This window comes from Corvus moneduloides, chromosome 22 (assembly GCF_009650955.1).
Source record: "Corvus moneduloides isolate bCorMon1 chromosome 22, bCorMon1.pri, whole genome shotgun sequence".
NCBI lineage: Eukaryota > Metazoa > Chordata > Aves > Passeriformes > Corvidae > Corvus > Corvus moneduloides.
Window position 1 is genome coordinate 959,011 of NC_045497.1, and position 13,773 is coordinate 972,783.

Genomic DNA, 13,773 nt, shown 5'->3' on the forward strand with positions numbered 1-13,773 from the left:
GTCTGCAGTGAACAGAGGAATTTTTTAAGGAGTTGAGGGATCTTTTTTGAGGATGGAGGTAGCTTCAAACATTTACAGACACTGAGGTTACCATTTCTATGAAGTCTCCAAAAGGCTGCTTTGTGTTTTACTGTTTGTGCTTTCCATGCTGAATTGCTTTAGGAGGTGGGGTTTTATTTGGTTTTAATTTTTATCTTCAGGAATTGAAAGAATTTTGAATACTAACATGGCTTTTTTCCTTCTTTCTCTCCCCTCACCTCTTCAAGAACCTTTTTAAAACGCTGGGGTTGTTGGAGTGGTTGAATTTTTCCTGGCTTTGAGTGAGAAATTCAGAAGACTGAAGCCCAGGCTCACTGTCTACCTTTCACGGAGGCCCAGCCGTGAGAGGACAGAAGAAGGCACGTGGCGAATCATGACAGCAGACAAGGAGAAAGACAAAGACAAAGAGAAGGACAGGGACAGGGACCGGGACAAAGAGCGGGACAAGAGGGACAAGGCGAGGGAGAGCGAGAACTCCCGGCCCCGGCGCAGCTGCACCTTGGAGGGAGGTGCCAAGAACTACGCGGAGAGCGACCACAGCGAGGACGAGGACAATGACAACAACAGTGCCACTACGGAGGAGTCCACCAAGAAGAGCAAAAAGAAACCCCCCAAGAAGAAGTCCCGCTACGAGAGAACCGACAACGGCGAGATAACGTCCTTCATCACTGAGGATGATGTCGTGTACAGGCCTGGAGGTAACAAAGCCTTGTTTTGTGTTGCCTCTGACAGTCCTCGTGCCCCAGAGCTGCCAGGCAGGGGCTGCAGCCAGCACAGTGTGCTCCCTGGTGATTGGGATTACCCCTGTCCTGGGGGAGGCTGCAGCCTTGCCCTTGCAGACAGATGTGGGAAGCTTCTGGCTGTATCTTGTGGTATCTGATTTGTGGGAATGAACTTAGCTCCCCTTTGGAGAAGAGCCACCCTTTTTGCTTTCTACTGCATTAATGATCTGTGTATGGTATGGAGTCTCTGTCCCTGGGAGTTTGGAAACCAAATTAGATAATGCGTTAAATGCTTCTCTCCCACTTTGGAAGCAGACCCGCTCGGAGCTAGAGCTCTGACTCGGGGGATGTGGAGACAACTTCCAACCTTCCTGGCAAGCTTTTCTGGGAATCTGTGATTGCTTTGTAGGGCTCTGCTCCTGTGCTCTGTGAAATATAAACCAGCTGACTGAGGATCTCATACCTGCTATTCCACTGGTTTCACCCCTCGTTAATGGCTGTGGCTGTGCCCAGCTGTTGGGCAGAACAGTGTTGGCATCAGGGATGTTTGGGGACAGCACCAGGAGCTTGCAGTGTGCTCTGGATGTCTTGGATGTGCCTCTTATTTACTGCCAAGTTCATGTGAAGTTTCAAGGTCTAACCCATGGCTGCTGCCAGGGAATGTTTTCCTCTAACTGCACTTGAAATGAGATTACTCAGCTCCCATTTTTGTGTATAAACTTCCCTGTCCATCTGCACAGCACTGTGAACGTGCTGCTTGCAGTTTGTTCCCCAAAGCTGTGGTTATGTTTGGCTGCACTGTTGGCAGCCCTGCCTTTAGAGTCCTGGTAGCTTTATACTCCTGTAGTACAGAGCTGGAGTGACACTGCTGGGGCAAAACAGAGACGGATTCAACCTGAAAACAGGGGAGCCAGTGAGGTCAGATCCCGTCTGATTTCCCGTGAGGTGCTGCACAGCTCAGCTGCAGGAATCTCCCGAGGTCAGATGTAAATGCTTCAAGTGCTGTGTCCAGTTTTAGTGGCTGTGAGTGCTCCAAAGTGCTTGTGGTGTGTGTGGGGGCACGACCAGCTGCACATCCAGGTGGGAGGTGCTGCATTCCGTCCTCCTCCTTCCATGGGAGAGTTGAGCAGTCTGTTTTTCACTTAGCTCTACCAAGATTAGTCAGAACAGCTTCTCTCTTGAAATGCTTCAGCTTCAGTTTAGACTCATTTCATCAATCGTTGCAAAGGAGCTGTTTTTGCTGTGGTGTCAGGGCTTGTGGCTGAGTAATATTTGTTTTTGAGCAGTGGCAACTGGGAGCCTGCGGAAGCGTCAGCTTTGGTGGCAATCTTATTTTCAGTGTCAGAGGATGAAAAATAATTCAGAATCTGTTGAGAACAGCTGTTGTGTGGGCCCAGGAGTACAATGTGATACACTGGCTTTATTGCAAAAAGAGTTTGCTTAAAATGAAGATGAAATCAGTTTGTGGTCTCAATTTTATCCTGCAGTGGGATGGAGCAGTGGCTGATCTAGGTCCAGTGAAAGAGCAAGGAAAGCCATAGTACTCGTGATAATTGGGATATTTTATAACTGTTCTGCAATTTAAACCCCTGCTTATTAAATTTTACAATTTTTTAATAGTAATCAGCAGAAGAGACGTACCCTGGCATTGAAACTTTTCTGTTCTGTTGGCTCTTTGTGCTGTTGTAAAACTTGTCTTGGAAACTGCTGAGAGTGATGAGAACAAACATTAGCTCAGCTCTGGAGGGACCTGAGAATGGCTGAAACCTTAACCAAATATTCCCATTTTTAAATTTGATTTTAAAGGTAATTTCTTATCAGGAGCAAGATCTTGAATACACATTCCTGTGCTGGAGGTATTCGAAACCAATGTTAGCATCCACTACAGAAGGAGCTCTTACAGCTCCTTACATACAGGGAGGTGTATTTGTAGCTAAAGGTGCAAATTACATAAATTTTAAGAGGGATTAGAGAGTTTAAATTAATGAGACACAGCAAGGATTAGAAAGATGAAAATTAAAGGTGTGTGCAGAAGGGATAGCTGACTTCATCTTATGTCTTCCAGGCTTTAAGGAAGGAAATCCTTTCCAATAATTTGATTCTTTCTCTTAAATGCTCTCATCTGATGTGGATGAAAGTTCAAGGTCTGCATTTCCCTTCTGCGAGCTCCTTGGTTAAAATCTCATTCTGTGTTTACCCCATTGCTGCAGAGTACTTAATCCAGCACTTAATTCTGCTTTTTTTCCTGTGCTGAGCTCAGCAGCTGTATTGCAGTAATAGCAAATAAACTGTAAATAAACAGATAATCAAGATCATTGAAATTTTTCAAGTGAAAGGTTGCACTATATTGTTACCACGTAAATACTGCTCTTACTAATTTGCATAGATCTAATGAATGCGTGCACAGCTTTAAATAATGTATTAAAAAGAATTGAGTGGGGCTTAGACAACACTATGCAATTAATCTTCTCTACTTTGCTGGAAATCACACAGGCCTATCCTAAAAGCTTGCTGGCCCAGTTCCCCATCTGTCCTCGCAGTTTCCACAACCTCCCTCCCATTTCTTTCCAAATCTAATCTGTGGGGTTTTCCTTCTTTTTTTCTCTCTCGCAGTTCTCACCTTGCTGTTGTAGCAACAGTAATTTTTGTGCACAGTGTGTGTTCAAATTTGCTTTAGGCTTCCTTAGCACAGGGTGATGATAGTGTAAGAGGGTTAAGACTGAGAGTTATTTTTTTTCTCCTCTTGGATTTCAGTTAGATTATTTAATGCTGATTTTCCTTCCATTTCCCTTCTATGCCACTGGGTTTTGCCAAAATCCACCTCAGGAAGGGCTATTACCGTATTGAAGCCACAGAACTTGGTGCTGAGGATATTGGTGCTGCTGTGGTGTCATTGTGCTGGGACCTTGAGTGCTGGGCTGGAAAACCTTTGCTGGGTGAAAGTCTGAGTTGGTTTGGAGCCTGGGGAGAACAGGTGACTGTCACCTGGAGATGGGGACAATATTGTTTGCCTTGCCTACGTAGAAACATTTAAAAGGATCTGCAGGAATTAAAAGGATTTATGAGGATCTGTTTCTGCAGTGACATCAGTAGCTATATAAACAGCACATCAGCAGGAGGTAACACAAGGTGAAATGCTGTAATGCACTGCTCTGCCTGCATGGGAATCAACCAGCAAAATCCTGTGCAACAGCTTACAGCAGGAGAGTTCCTTTGTTCTGTGGGGTTCAGGGTGTCAGATATGGAGAGTGCAGTTTGTCACAGGACAGAGCAAAGGGAGATCTTACAATTTGCACTTGGATGTGCTCTGGTTTAGAGGATGTGGCCATTTTTCAAATGAGCACTTGATAAGCTGGGGAGCAGCTCCAGGTGTGCAGGGCTGAGATGTGGGTCCTGCAGGGGCTGGGGAGCAGTTCTGGTGTGCAGGGCTGAGATGTGGGTCCTGCAGGGGCTGGGGGGCAGTTCTGGTGTGCAGGGCTGAGATGTGGGTCCTGCAGGGGCTGGGGAGCAGTTCTGGTGTGCAGGGCTGAGATGTGGGACCTGCAGGGGCTGGGGAGCAGTTCTGGTGTGCAGGGCTGAGATGTGGGTCCTGCAGGGGCTGGGGAGCAGTTCCAGGTGTGCAGGGCTGAGATGTGGGTCCTGCAGGGGCTTGGGAGCAGTTCCAGGTGTGCAGGGCTGAGATGTGGGTCCTGCAGGGGCTGGGGAGCAGCTCCAGGTGTGCAGGGCTGAGATGTGGGACCTGCAGGGGCTGGGGAGCAGTTCTGGTGTGCAGGGCTGAGATGTGGGACCTGCAGGGGCTGGGGAGCAGTTCTGGTGTGCAGGGCTGAGATGTGGGACCTGCAGGGGCTGGGGAGCAGTTCCAGGTGTGCAGGGCTGAGATGTGGGACCTGCAAGGGCTGGGGAGCAGTTCTGGTGTGCAGGGCTGAGATGTGGGACCTGCAGGGGCTGGGGAGCAGTTCCAGGTGTGCAGGGCTGAGATGTGGGACCTGCAGGGGCTGGGGAGCAGTTCCAGGTGTGCAGGGCTGAGATGTGGGACCTGCAGGGGCTGGGGAGCAGCTCCAGGTGTGCAGGGCTGAGATGTGGGACCTGCAAGGGCTGGGGAGCAGTTCTGGTGTGCAGGGCTGAGATGTGGGACCTGCAAGGGCTGGGGAGCAGTTCTGGTGTGCAGGGCTGAGATGTGGGACCTGCAGGGGCTGGGGAGCAGTTCTGGTGTGCAGGGCTGAGATGTGGGACCTGCAGGGGCTGGGTCACTGCTCTGTCACAGTGGGGAAACAGCAGAAGATGCTGGCTCATGTTGAGTGTGAGTCTGCAGGTCTTAAAATCCACTGTCAGGCTACTTAGCAAGCAAGGACTTACAAAGTCTAAGCTTTAGTTTTGGTTGGTGTAATTAATTGTTAATGTTCCCTTTATTGAAACTGCTGCTGTCTTGTGGTGTTGTGAGCGAGGAAATTGCTGAAATGGTTGTTTTCATCCAGAAGCCTTCAGGAACTCTGTGAAAACAAGAACCAAACCTAAGTGCTTCCTCCCTATTTATTGGTTGTCTTTGGATCTGGGTTGGACACTGGTGAAACTGAAGTGCACAAACTGAAATTCTCTGACAGGGCTTGGCTTGTGTTTGACACTGCCCCATGTGTTTGTTGTTCTTCTGGATGCTTCTATTCGTTCTGACAGCTTTATCAGCTGAGAAAAGTGGCCATGCCAGAATTCAATATAAAAATACACATAATACAAACAGGAATTTTTTCTATAAGCTTTGAAGTTCTGGCAAGTGTATTGGAAGGAGAGAAGTTGATTATTTTCTGGGAAGTTTTAATTTTAATTCTCTGCTTGGGCAGAAGGAAGAAATGCAAGGAAATGATTCTTTCAGCTGTACATTGTAATTTTAGGAGGTCTTTGGCCAGACTGTTGTGTTCTGTGCATGTTGTGTGGGTTGACCGAGTTTGCGATGGAGATGTGTGTTTTTTGCATGTGTGGTCTTCTCTTCCCTCAGAAGCTCCATAGTTGATATGAGCATGTGTTCTCGAACGGTGCAATCTGTATTTTCCTCTTCTTTTGAAAGTCTGTTACCATTGTGATAGTAGATTGTTGAAATAATTCAGTGACAGACTTTCAGCTGCTGTAAATAGGAATAACCTTAGGAGCTATGCTGCTTAATGTGGTTGTGAAAGTTCCCTTATTTTTCACACTTCCACCACTGTTTTCAACTGTTCTGCATATGTGAGTAGTGGTGAGGAAAGCTTAGCAATCTTTTTTTAGAAAATATTATCTTCAAAACTTTTGTTTCAATGGAAACAAATGCATTCTTTGTCCATTCCTCCTTTAGTAATTAAAAGAAGGAAAAACATTAGAGAAAAGGGCTGGATTAGTAGGTGGGTCTTAAAACATGTCAGGAGGGTTAACAAGATGCATGAAAACATCACAGGAGGGTTTACTTCGAAGCTGATTGAAGTGTGCAGAGAACAGAGTGCAGGAACAGCCTGTTCCAGTCTGCAGCTGAAGCCTTTGCTGGTTCTGTTCTGTACTGGGGACATCCCAGGGCCTGTAATTAGTGATTGAGATGGGGAGAGGGGTGGCCTTTAACGAGCAGGTGAATAAAATTGAGTGTGGAAAATAATTCAGGCTACCCAAGAGCCCAGATCAGCTCCTGCTGCACAGAGGTAACTTTTGTCCCTGCTGTCAGTACAAACAGTGAGCAGGAGCCAGACTGGATAAAAAAAGACATTTACTGAGTTCACATTTCCTTTTAGCAGGGGAGGGACTGCTGAGTCCAGGGCAGCTGCTGGGGCCTGACAGATGGAGCCTTAAGTGCAGATCAAGGTTGAGCTGGCAAATGGATTCCCCTGGCTTTGTTTGGCTCTGTGGATAAATCACAGAGAGCAGCTCTGAGGGGCTGGGTGTGCCCAGGGCTGTGTGTCTGGCTCTGGGGACATGGCTGCACCATTAGTTTTCCATGCTAACCTCATCATTAGGCTTTAAAATGGAGAAAAAACGTGCCGCACCAGTGCTGAAACAGAGTAAATGCACTGCTGCTGTAAGCTCAGCTTCACCTGCTGCACTGATTTGTTCTCTGGGAAGGGCTTCTCAGAGCCATTTACAAATTGAAGCAATAGGAAGATATTTTTCCTTTCAGAAAATACATATTGACTTTGAAACACAAAGATAGTTTTTCAGTGGCTGTTTGCAGGCAGGCAGGTCTCAGGTTGGCAGGCACCAGGGAGACACACAGGAGCTCCCTCAGGAGTGCCAGGGTTGGCATCTCCACAGGCTCTGCACTACTGGAAGCACAGCATTCTGTGGAAATCCTCCTCACTCAAGGGACACATTTGATTTTCCTCTTCTGGACATGTCTCTGTTCAGGGCTGCACCACCAGCTGGGCTGCTCTCTGTCTGATCAGGAGGATGAAGTAATGGGTCAGTTAGTAGGGAAATAGGAATGGCTGAAATGTTTTTCTACTTGAGGGCTGCACAAATAAAGCCCATCTATATTTTGATGAGGCACTGTGGTGTGTTACACTTTAATTCTCAGAAGGACAGCAAAGGGAGAGGAGTTAAGCAGAGTTTTCCAAGCTGTCTTGAGGCTGTGTAAATCAAGTGAGGTCAGATAGCGCTGTGGTGCATTTTTGGTGCTGTTTCTTTTGTGTCTCCCACCTTTAGAAATGAGTGTCCATGAAGAGCTTTTGGTGGCCGCATGGGGGTTTGTGAAATATCAGTGAGAAGCACTGGGGGCAAATGGGGCACCTCCAGCAAAAGTTTTCTGTGGCCTTAAAAGGCCAGAAAAAGATTGTTAGAAGTTGGCATGTGTGCAGCAAAGCTTATCTGGTGCTAAAGGAGGAGTTTTAGACTAACTGGTTATTTAATTAATTCCTTTTATCATCCTGGATTCTTATTCCCACCCCTCCTCCCCTTTCATGTGTTTAATTGAAAAAACAATTCCAAGCCAGGAGGAGCCCCTGGCACGAGGTAGTGGCTGAGCATCCATGGTGTCCTTGCTTGCAGTGTGGCATTTTTGGTGACGCAACTTTCTGTAAAAAGGTGTTTGCTTTGTATCGGATCTGTTAACGAAGGATGTGTGAATGCTCCTTGGAAGGAGAACTGTGCAGTGTTGTGGACATGCTTGAAAAGTGCAGGAAAATAATTGGTGTGGGAAATGATGTAGCTGGGGGCCTGAGCTGCAGAACAGTTGCTTTTATGAAATTGGGAACTGCAGAGTACAATTAGCTGTCATTAATTTTGTTGAATAGAAATATGTTCCATTTATTGTACAATCAGGAGCCAGGCTTGAATGAGTTTAAATAGATGAAATCTAAATTATACTGACAGTCCATTAAACAGCAGCAAAACCCCTTAAAGAAAATGGATTCACTATGATACCGGTTTATAATAAAATCATTTGCCAAATAAGAACTATAGTCCAGGCACTGGGAATACTCCTGTGAGCTTCAAATGAACACAGTAAATTGGTTGAACCATTTATTGCAGAGCAGGGCTCGAGCTCGTCGTTCCCTGACAAGGAGCCAGCAGTGTTGCTTGAAATCTGCTCAGCAGGAAGTGACACTAAAAGATCAGACTGGCAATTTGTTTGTTGTCAGCCATATGGGGGAAGAGAGGCAAGTGCACAGCTCCCTACCTGTCAGTGGGAATATTGTTCGAGTCCAAAGCACGTGTTTGGCGTTCCCAGGGCCCTCCTCGCTGCGTTTCTGTGTTTGTCACTGAGCCGTGGTGCCAAATGTGTTGCTGCTGTTGGAGGTTTGTCTCCATTACTGACCTTTGTTTTCAAGGGTTTGGCAATTTTCCTGTGCTTGGAATGCAGGCGAGTTCGGGTTTCAGCGTTTAGAGCTCTCTGAATGCTGCAGACATTGATTCTGCTCCTTTGAAAGGTGCTGCTTGCTCGTTAATGATCTGTAGCTGCTGGTACCCTGCTCCTGATCACACTGAGCTGTTCGGGGGGCAGTGAGGGGTGCTGGCATTTAACCTGGAGCACCTGAGACACTGGGAGGCTCCTAGGCTTCCCACTGCCTTTGGCTCAGGCAGAGCAGTTTCTGGAGAAGGATCCAGGATTGCCTGCTCAGGCTTCCTCAGGGGCTGGCACAGGGCACTGGGACCACTGAGCCTTTTAATTTTAGGCACTGGGATGGAGGAATGTAAATATTCCTTAATTCTGGAGTGTAAATATCCTTCAATTGCCGGTCCCACAGCTTGAATTCAGGGTTCGTACACGTCTGTACACACATGCAAAGAGCGAGCCTGTGGCTGGTGAAATCTGATGGGGAGGGATTGTAGATAATTCCTTGACAAAGGCTTTCAAGGAATATCTTCCCTGTGGAAGTGTGGCGCTGTGCAGAGAGCCTGCGGCTTTGTTTCTTGGATGATGCAAGTGTTGACTCATTAGGTAAAACATAAAAGGATTCTGATTGTGAAGAGGGTTCTACAGAAACTGCAGCATTTAAGCTGCTAAAGGTTCAGAAAATGGAGGTGGTTGGGGTGTTTTTCCAAAAGATTTTTTTTTATGTCCATGCATTGAAGCTCTAATTTTAAAAGCAGCTTTTAGTGTGGGAATATTAATGTAACCCTTCAGAACTAGGGCACATCTGGTGAATATCACAAGCCCAAAGGCAGAATGACTCTGTACCATGTGTTGGGGAAATGCTTCATCTCCAGTGGGACGCTGTACACGGAATAGGGAAGTGAGCAATGCGCTCATGGCTGGAGACAGGCAGGGAATCCAGCGTGCAGGGAGCTCAACATTTCCTTACTCTGTTTTGCAAAGGTTATGGAAAGCCCCTTTTATTTTCATTTTTATTTTTTGTTCGTGAATTTTCTTTTCTGTCGGAGCATTTGCTGGTTTGTCACTGCTAAACTCTGTGGTTGAACACATCAGATGTTGGACTTGGCCGAGGTGGTCCTTGGAAGCTGACCCAGGGATGTTACCTGTGGAGAAAGCCAGAGGGGGAGTTGTTGCCTGCCCATTTCCCTTGTGCTTGCTGGCTTCATCCTCGCTCCTGTTTCCTGGTAAATGAGGAACATGTGAGGATGGCTGGCCTTCAGTAAAACAAATTGAATTACACTTGACTGAAGTTGTGTAAGCCTGTGCAGAAGCTCTGTGCAGCCAGAGAGAGCTGAAATTGTTCCAGAAGTGTGTGGTCAGTGGAAAAAAGGGTGCAGTGGCAAATTCCAGTGTGTTGAGGATGAGGAAGGGGCTGTTCTGCAGTTTTCAGTGGCATAAATCTTATCCATGCAGGTTTGTTGCATATTAGAAAAATGATAATGCAGTTTTCCTTTTCTTGGGCTCCCATGGAAGCTGTTTGGATTTCTGGTAAATGGAAGGAATTGCTCTCTATGGTGAGTTTTGAGTGGCTGATGTGAGTGCATCCATAAATATTCTCCTTTTCTGGGCGCCATCTTTCCGGCTGCTATCATCCATAACATTGCTGTGCACCTGGATAAACTTGTTTTCTTATCTGTGTGGCCTCTCTTGCTTTGGGGACTTGTAACTGGATGTCATCATTGTTTTAGGGCTTGGCAGGCAGCCAGCAGTGCCTCCCTTAAATGCAATCCAGAGCCAGTCAGCTCCGTTTGCTTTATCCATAGGAGATGCCACATCCTCTCACTCTGTGTGCCAGCCATTTCACAGGGATGCTCGGCTGTTTGTTCTGCCTGCTGCCTGATAAACTCTGGAAAATGAGGCTTGCACAAGCGAGATACTGAGGAAAGAAAAAAAAGATCTTGCAAGTTGTGGTGTTTTCTGTCTCTGAAATCTCGCAGCTTCTCACACACATTCCCCAGTGAATCTGAAAGAGTTCCTGCAGCTGAGTGCTGGAACAGGATGCAAATGGATGATTCAGCTGGGACCCTGAGCAGCTGATGGAGTGAGTGCAGGCCTGTCTAAGTGGAATGATTAGCCAAGGAAATCTGGGATAACCAGGGGTGCAGGAATACTTGGATGTGCTGAAATTGCTGGAGCTTCCAAATGAACTGGATTGAATCAAACTGTGCTTTGAAATGTGTCTTACAAAACTCTGAGATTTTAGAGGGTTTTGGTAGAAATACAAAAAAGGTCATGGAAAGTTCCTCCTAGGACAGTGGTGTTTTTGTGTCTCTCCTGTGTTTTGAACAGCAGCTCCTTATCTGTGTGTGAGAGGGGACACAAGGACTGTCCTTTAAATATTTGCTTGGCTTTGGGGCTGGCATCTTTCTGTTTAGCAAGCTGTGTGTGAGTTTGCTGAGTTCCAAGGTCAGGATCATTAATCAGGCACTTCTCTCCCATCCTTGCAGTGTTTTCATTCCGAGGGCACCGCTTTTGTTGTAGTTATTGCCAAGACTGTTTTGAATACAACAGACCTTATGTTACAGCAGCCTTGGAGAGCCCAGTTGTCAAAAGCAAACAAAAATAATTACTGGTTTCTGTCTTGTCAAATGTAATTCGAGAAAGCCCAGGCCTTCCCTGAGGTAAATCTAATTTAAGTTTGCTGTGTTTCATCTATGATGGGTTGCCTTGGTTTTCTTCACAATTAGAAGAGAAAATATGTTAGTGCTCGGTTCTTAATGGCAAGCTGACCACGAAAAATCTGATTACTTTCCTCTCTTATTTTGGTCTGGTTCATAGGCTGTGACCTGGTCATTGTCATTAACTCAATCCAGGGTGGTCTTTAAATTGCTTTCTTTTTGTTTTTCTAGCAAAATGTCTATTCAAATCAAAGTTAATTTTTATGCAGTTAATTCCCTTATTTATCATCATAAACAGTTCCTATTTTTAGATCACACTCAGAATAAATTACACGCTATGCAAATGAAATGGTGGTTCTTTCAAAGTTTAAGCTGTATTTGAATTTATCCTGTTTTTATGTTCTTTCTTGGAGGCACAGAAGTTAATGCCCGTTATTTTAAAATCTTGTGTTTTAAAGATTGCGTTTATATCGAAAGTCGCCGGCCGAACACGCCCTATTTCATCTGCAGCATTCAAGACTTCAAACTGGTAAGGAACATTTTCACATCTCCTCCTTTCCCCTGCCCAAGTCTCTAGAGGGGGTGATATTTCTTAGCCTGGAACCTTTCCTGTAGCTCCTTGTGGGTGAATCTTCACCCTCTGAAACAGGAGCTGGTTTTTATTAAACCACAGCTCTGTCTTTGGTGCAGCCTCAGTTCACTGGGGGAGTTCAAATTGTGATCCCTGTCATTTTTAGCTGAACAGAAACATGAACTTTGAGTTGAGTGTTTTCGGGAAATTGTGGCTCAGGAAGTTAAATTTTTCCTGGGGAGTTAAATTTGGCTGTGCCTCTGGCCTTCTCCAGCACAGCTCTGGGATGAGGGCTGGCTTGTGGCAGCCTCTTCATCTCAGCTGACACCAGACCAAGGTGACCAGTTGAATCAGGAGAAATAGCAAATAATGTTTAAGAACCCCTTAGCACTTTGTTCTTTAACAGTGAAAAGTCAGGGACCTGTGTGCGAGCAGATCCGAGCTGTGCTTTGCCCCTTCCTGTCTGACTCTGCACTCTCAGCAGGGCTCCCTCTGTTCCTCCCACCTGCTGGAGCAGGAGCTGCTCCTGGGCAGGGCTCAGGGGCTGCTTTGGGACCTGGCAGGGCTCTGTGAGCAGGAGATGTGGCAACTCCTGGCAGTTTGTTACTGCTGCTGGTCCTGCTGTTTGTTATTGCTTTATCGAAGTCCTGAGTGCATAATAAACTCCCCTTATCAATGTATTGTCTACAGACACAGATCAGCACAGGCTGCTGCTGTCAGAGCAAACCTTCCTTCCCAGCTTTTCCAGGTATTCTGTGAGCTACAGGAGAACACGGCGATTTTCCTCAGTGCTCATGTCCCTGGTGGTGCTTGGCACTTGTGGGCTGCTTCTCTCTTTCCTTCTCTTCTTCCTCCCCCCTTTTTTTTAGGGGGTCATTGGCTTTGTAGTTGGCAGGTTCTGGCAATGGGTTAAGCCCCAGCTGGGCCACTCCTGCCCATGAGCAGGTGCTTTTGGGTCCCACTGGAGTTACAGTGGGATGGTTCTGGGCAGTAAGTTCCTGCTGAGTTGCATGAATTGCTCAGGAGATGAACAAAAGCTGAAGCCTCTTGTCAGCTTGGACTGGACCACACGTTTAAGCTCTTTGCAAGATGTGGGAAGTGTATTGCAGCTTTAGTACCTTTAGATGTTTTTGGAGTGGTTTTTCTTCACTCATGTTTTCAACAGCAAAGGACTTAGCACGAGGGCTGCTGGCAATTTTGCATCATTTTTGACATGGAAACAGTGTTTCTGTTCTATGTTTACTTTTGCCTGCTCAGAGTTCTCGAATTTCTCTGTTAATTTCATTTTTCTTACTGACATAAGGCATAAAAGGAACTTGTACAAACGACAAAACCAAAAACCTCTTGATGCTGATTATACCAGCAAAAATTAATCCCCAGTGTATGCATGGCTGTTGATTTTCCTGTTGGGGGAAAGGGAGGATGAGCAGTGGAAAGGACACTTGATTTCACTTCTAGTGCGAGATACCAACAGGAAAACAGCCTTGTTTTGCCTTCAGCTAAATATATCAAGTGAAGCAGGGAAGTTGAAGTCAACAGCTTTGAAATGTCGCCTACTAATTAAATACATTTTCATGTTGGCTGTCACAAAATAAAAGTTTTTGGCTGAGTGTGTGTGCCTTACCTTATGCTTCCCCTGGTTCTAGGTGCAGTCTGGGTACAGGAGTTGATGGGGGTGTTTTACTGATAAAAACTAGAACATAACTTATATTTTTAAAAAATGAGAGGGAGTTAAACATGACACAGCCAATGCTGTGATCCACACGTGCATCATCCTGCAGGGTGAGAGGTGCTGAGGGTCATTCTGGGGTGGGACTAAAGTCCCACTCAGTTTCATTCTTACAGTAAACTGGGGTTTATCTTGCTTTTTGCAATAAGATCTGAAAGCACAATTGGATGATTTTACATTTATTGCTGAACTAGAAACTGGTTCTAAGAAGTCTGGCAGTTTGTCTGGTTTAGCATTCCAGATCACTCACAGCGTGATGAAGTCCCACT

The 13,773-nt window shown here is 46.1% G+C and overlaps 1 protein-coding gene across 5 annotated transcripts in view; it reads left to right on the forward strand.

Annotated features, from left to right (window-relative positions):
* The window catches only part of RERE (arginine-glutamic acid dipeptide repeats), a 177,630-nt gene that overhangs the window by 57,146 nt on the left and 106,711 nt on the right, over positions 1-13,773 (forward strand). For 4 of the 5 annotated variants that reach the window (XM_032131832.1, XM_032131835.1, XM_032131837.1 and 1 more), the window contains exons 2-3: positions 267-737; positions 11,663-11,733. In XM_032131832.1, the coding sequence (XP_031987723.1) occupies positions 413-737; positions 11,663-11,733 (396 nt within the window). In that variant the 5' untranslated portion in view covers positions 267-412. Of the gene's footprint in view, positions 1-60; positions 166-266; positions 738-11,662; positions 11,734-13,773 lie in introns of those variants that run through there. The other variant, XM_032131833.1, reaches the window with a different exon arrangement.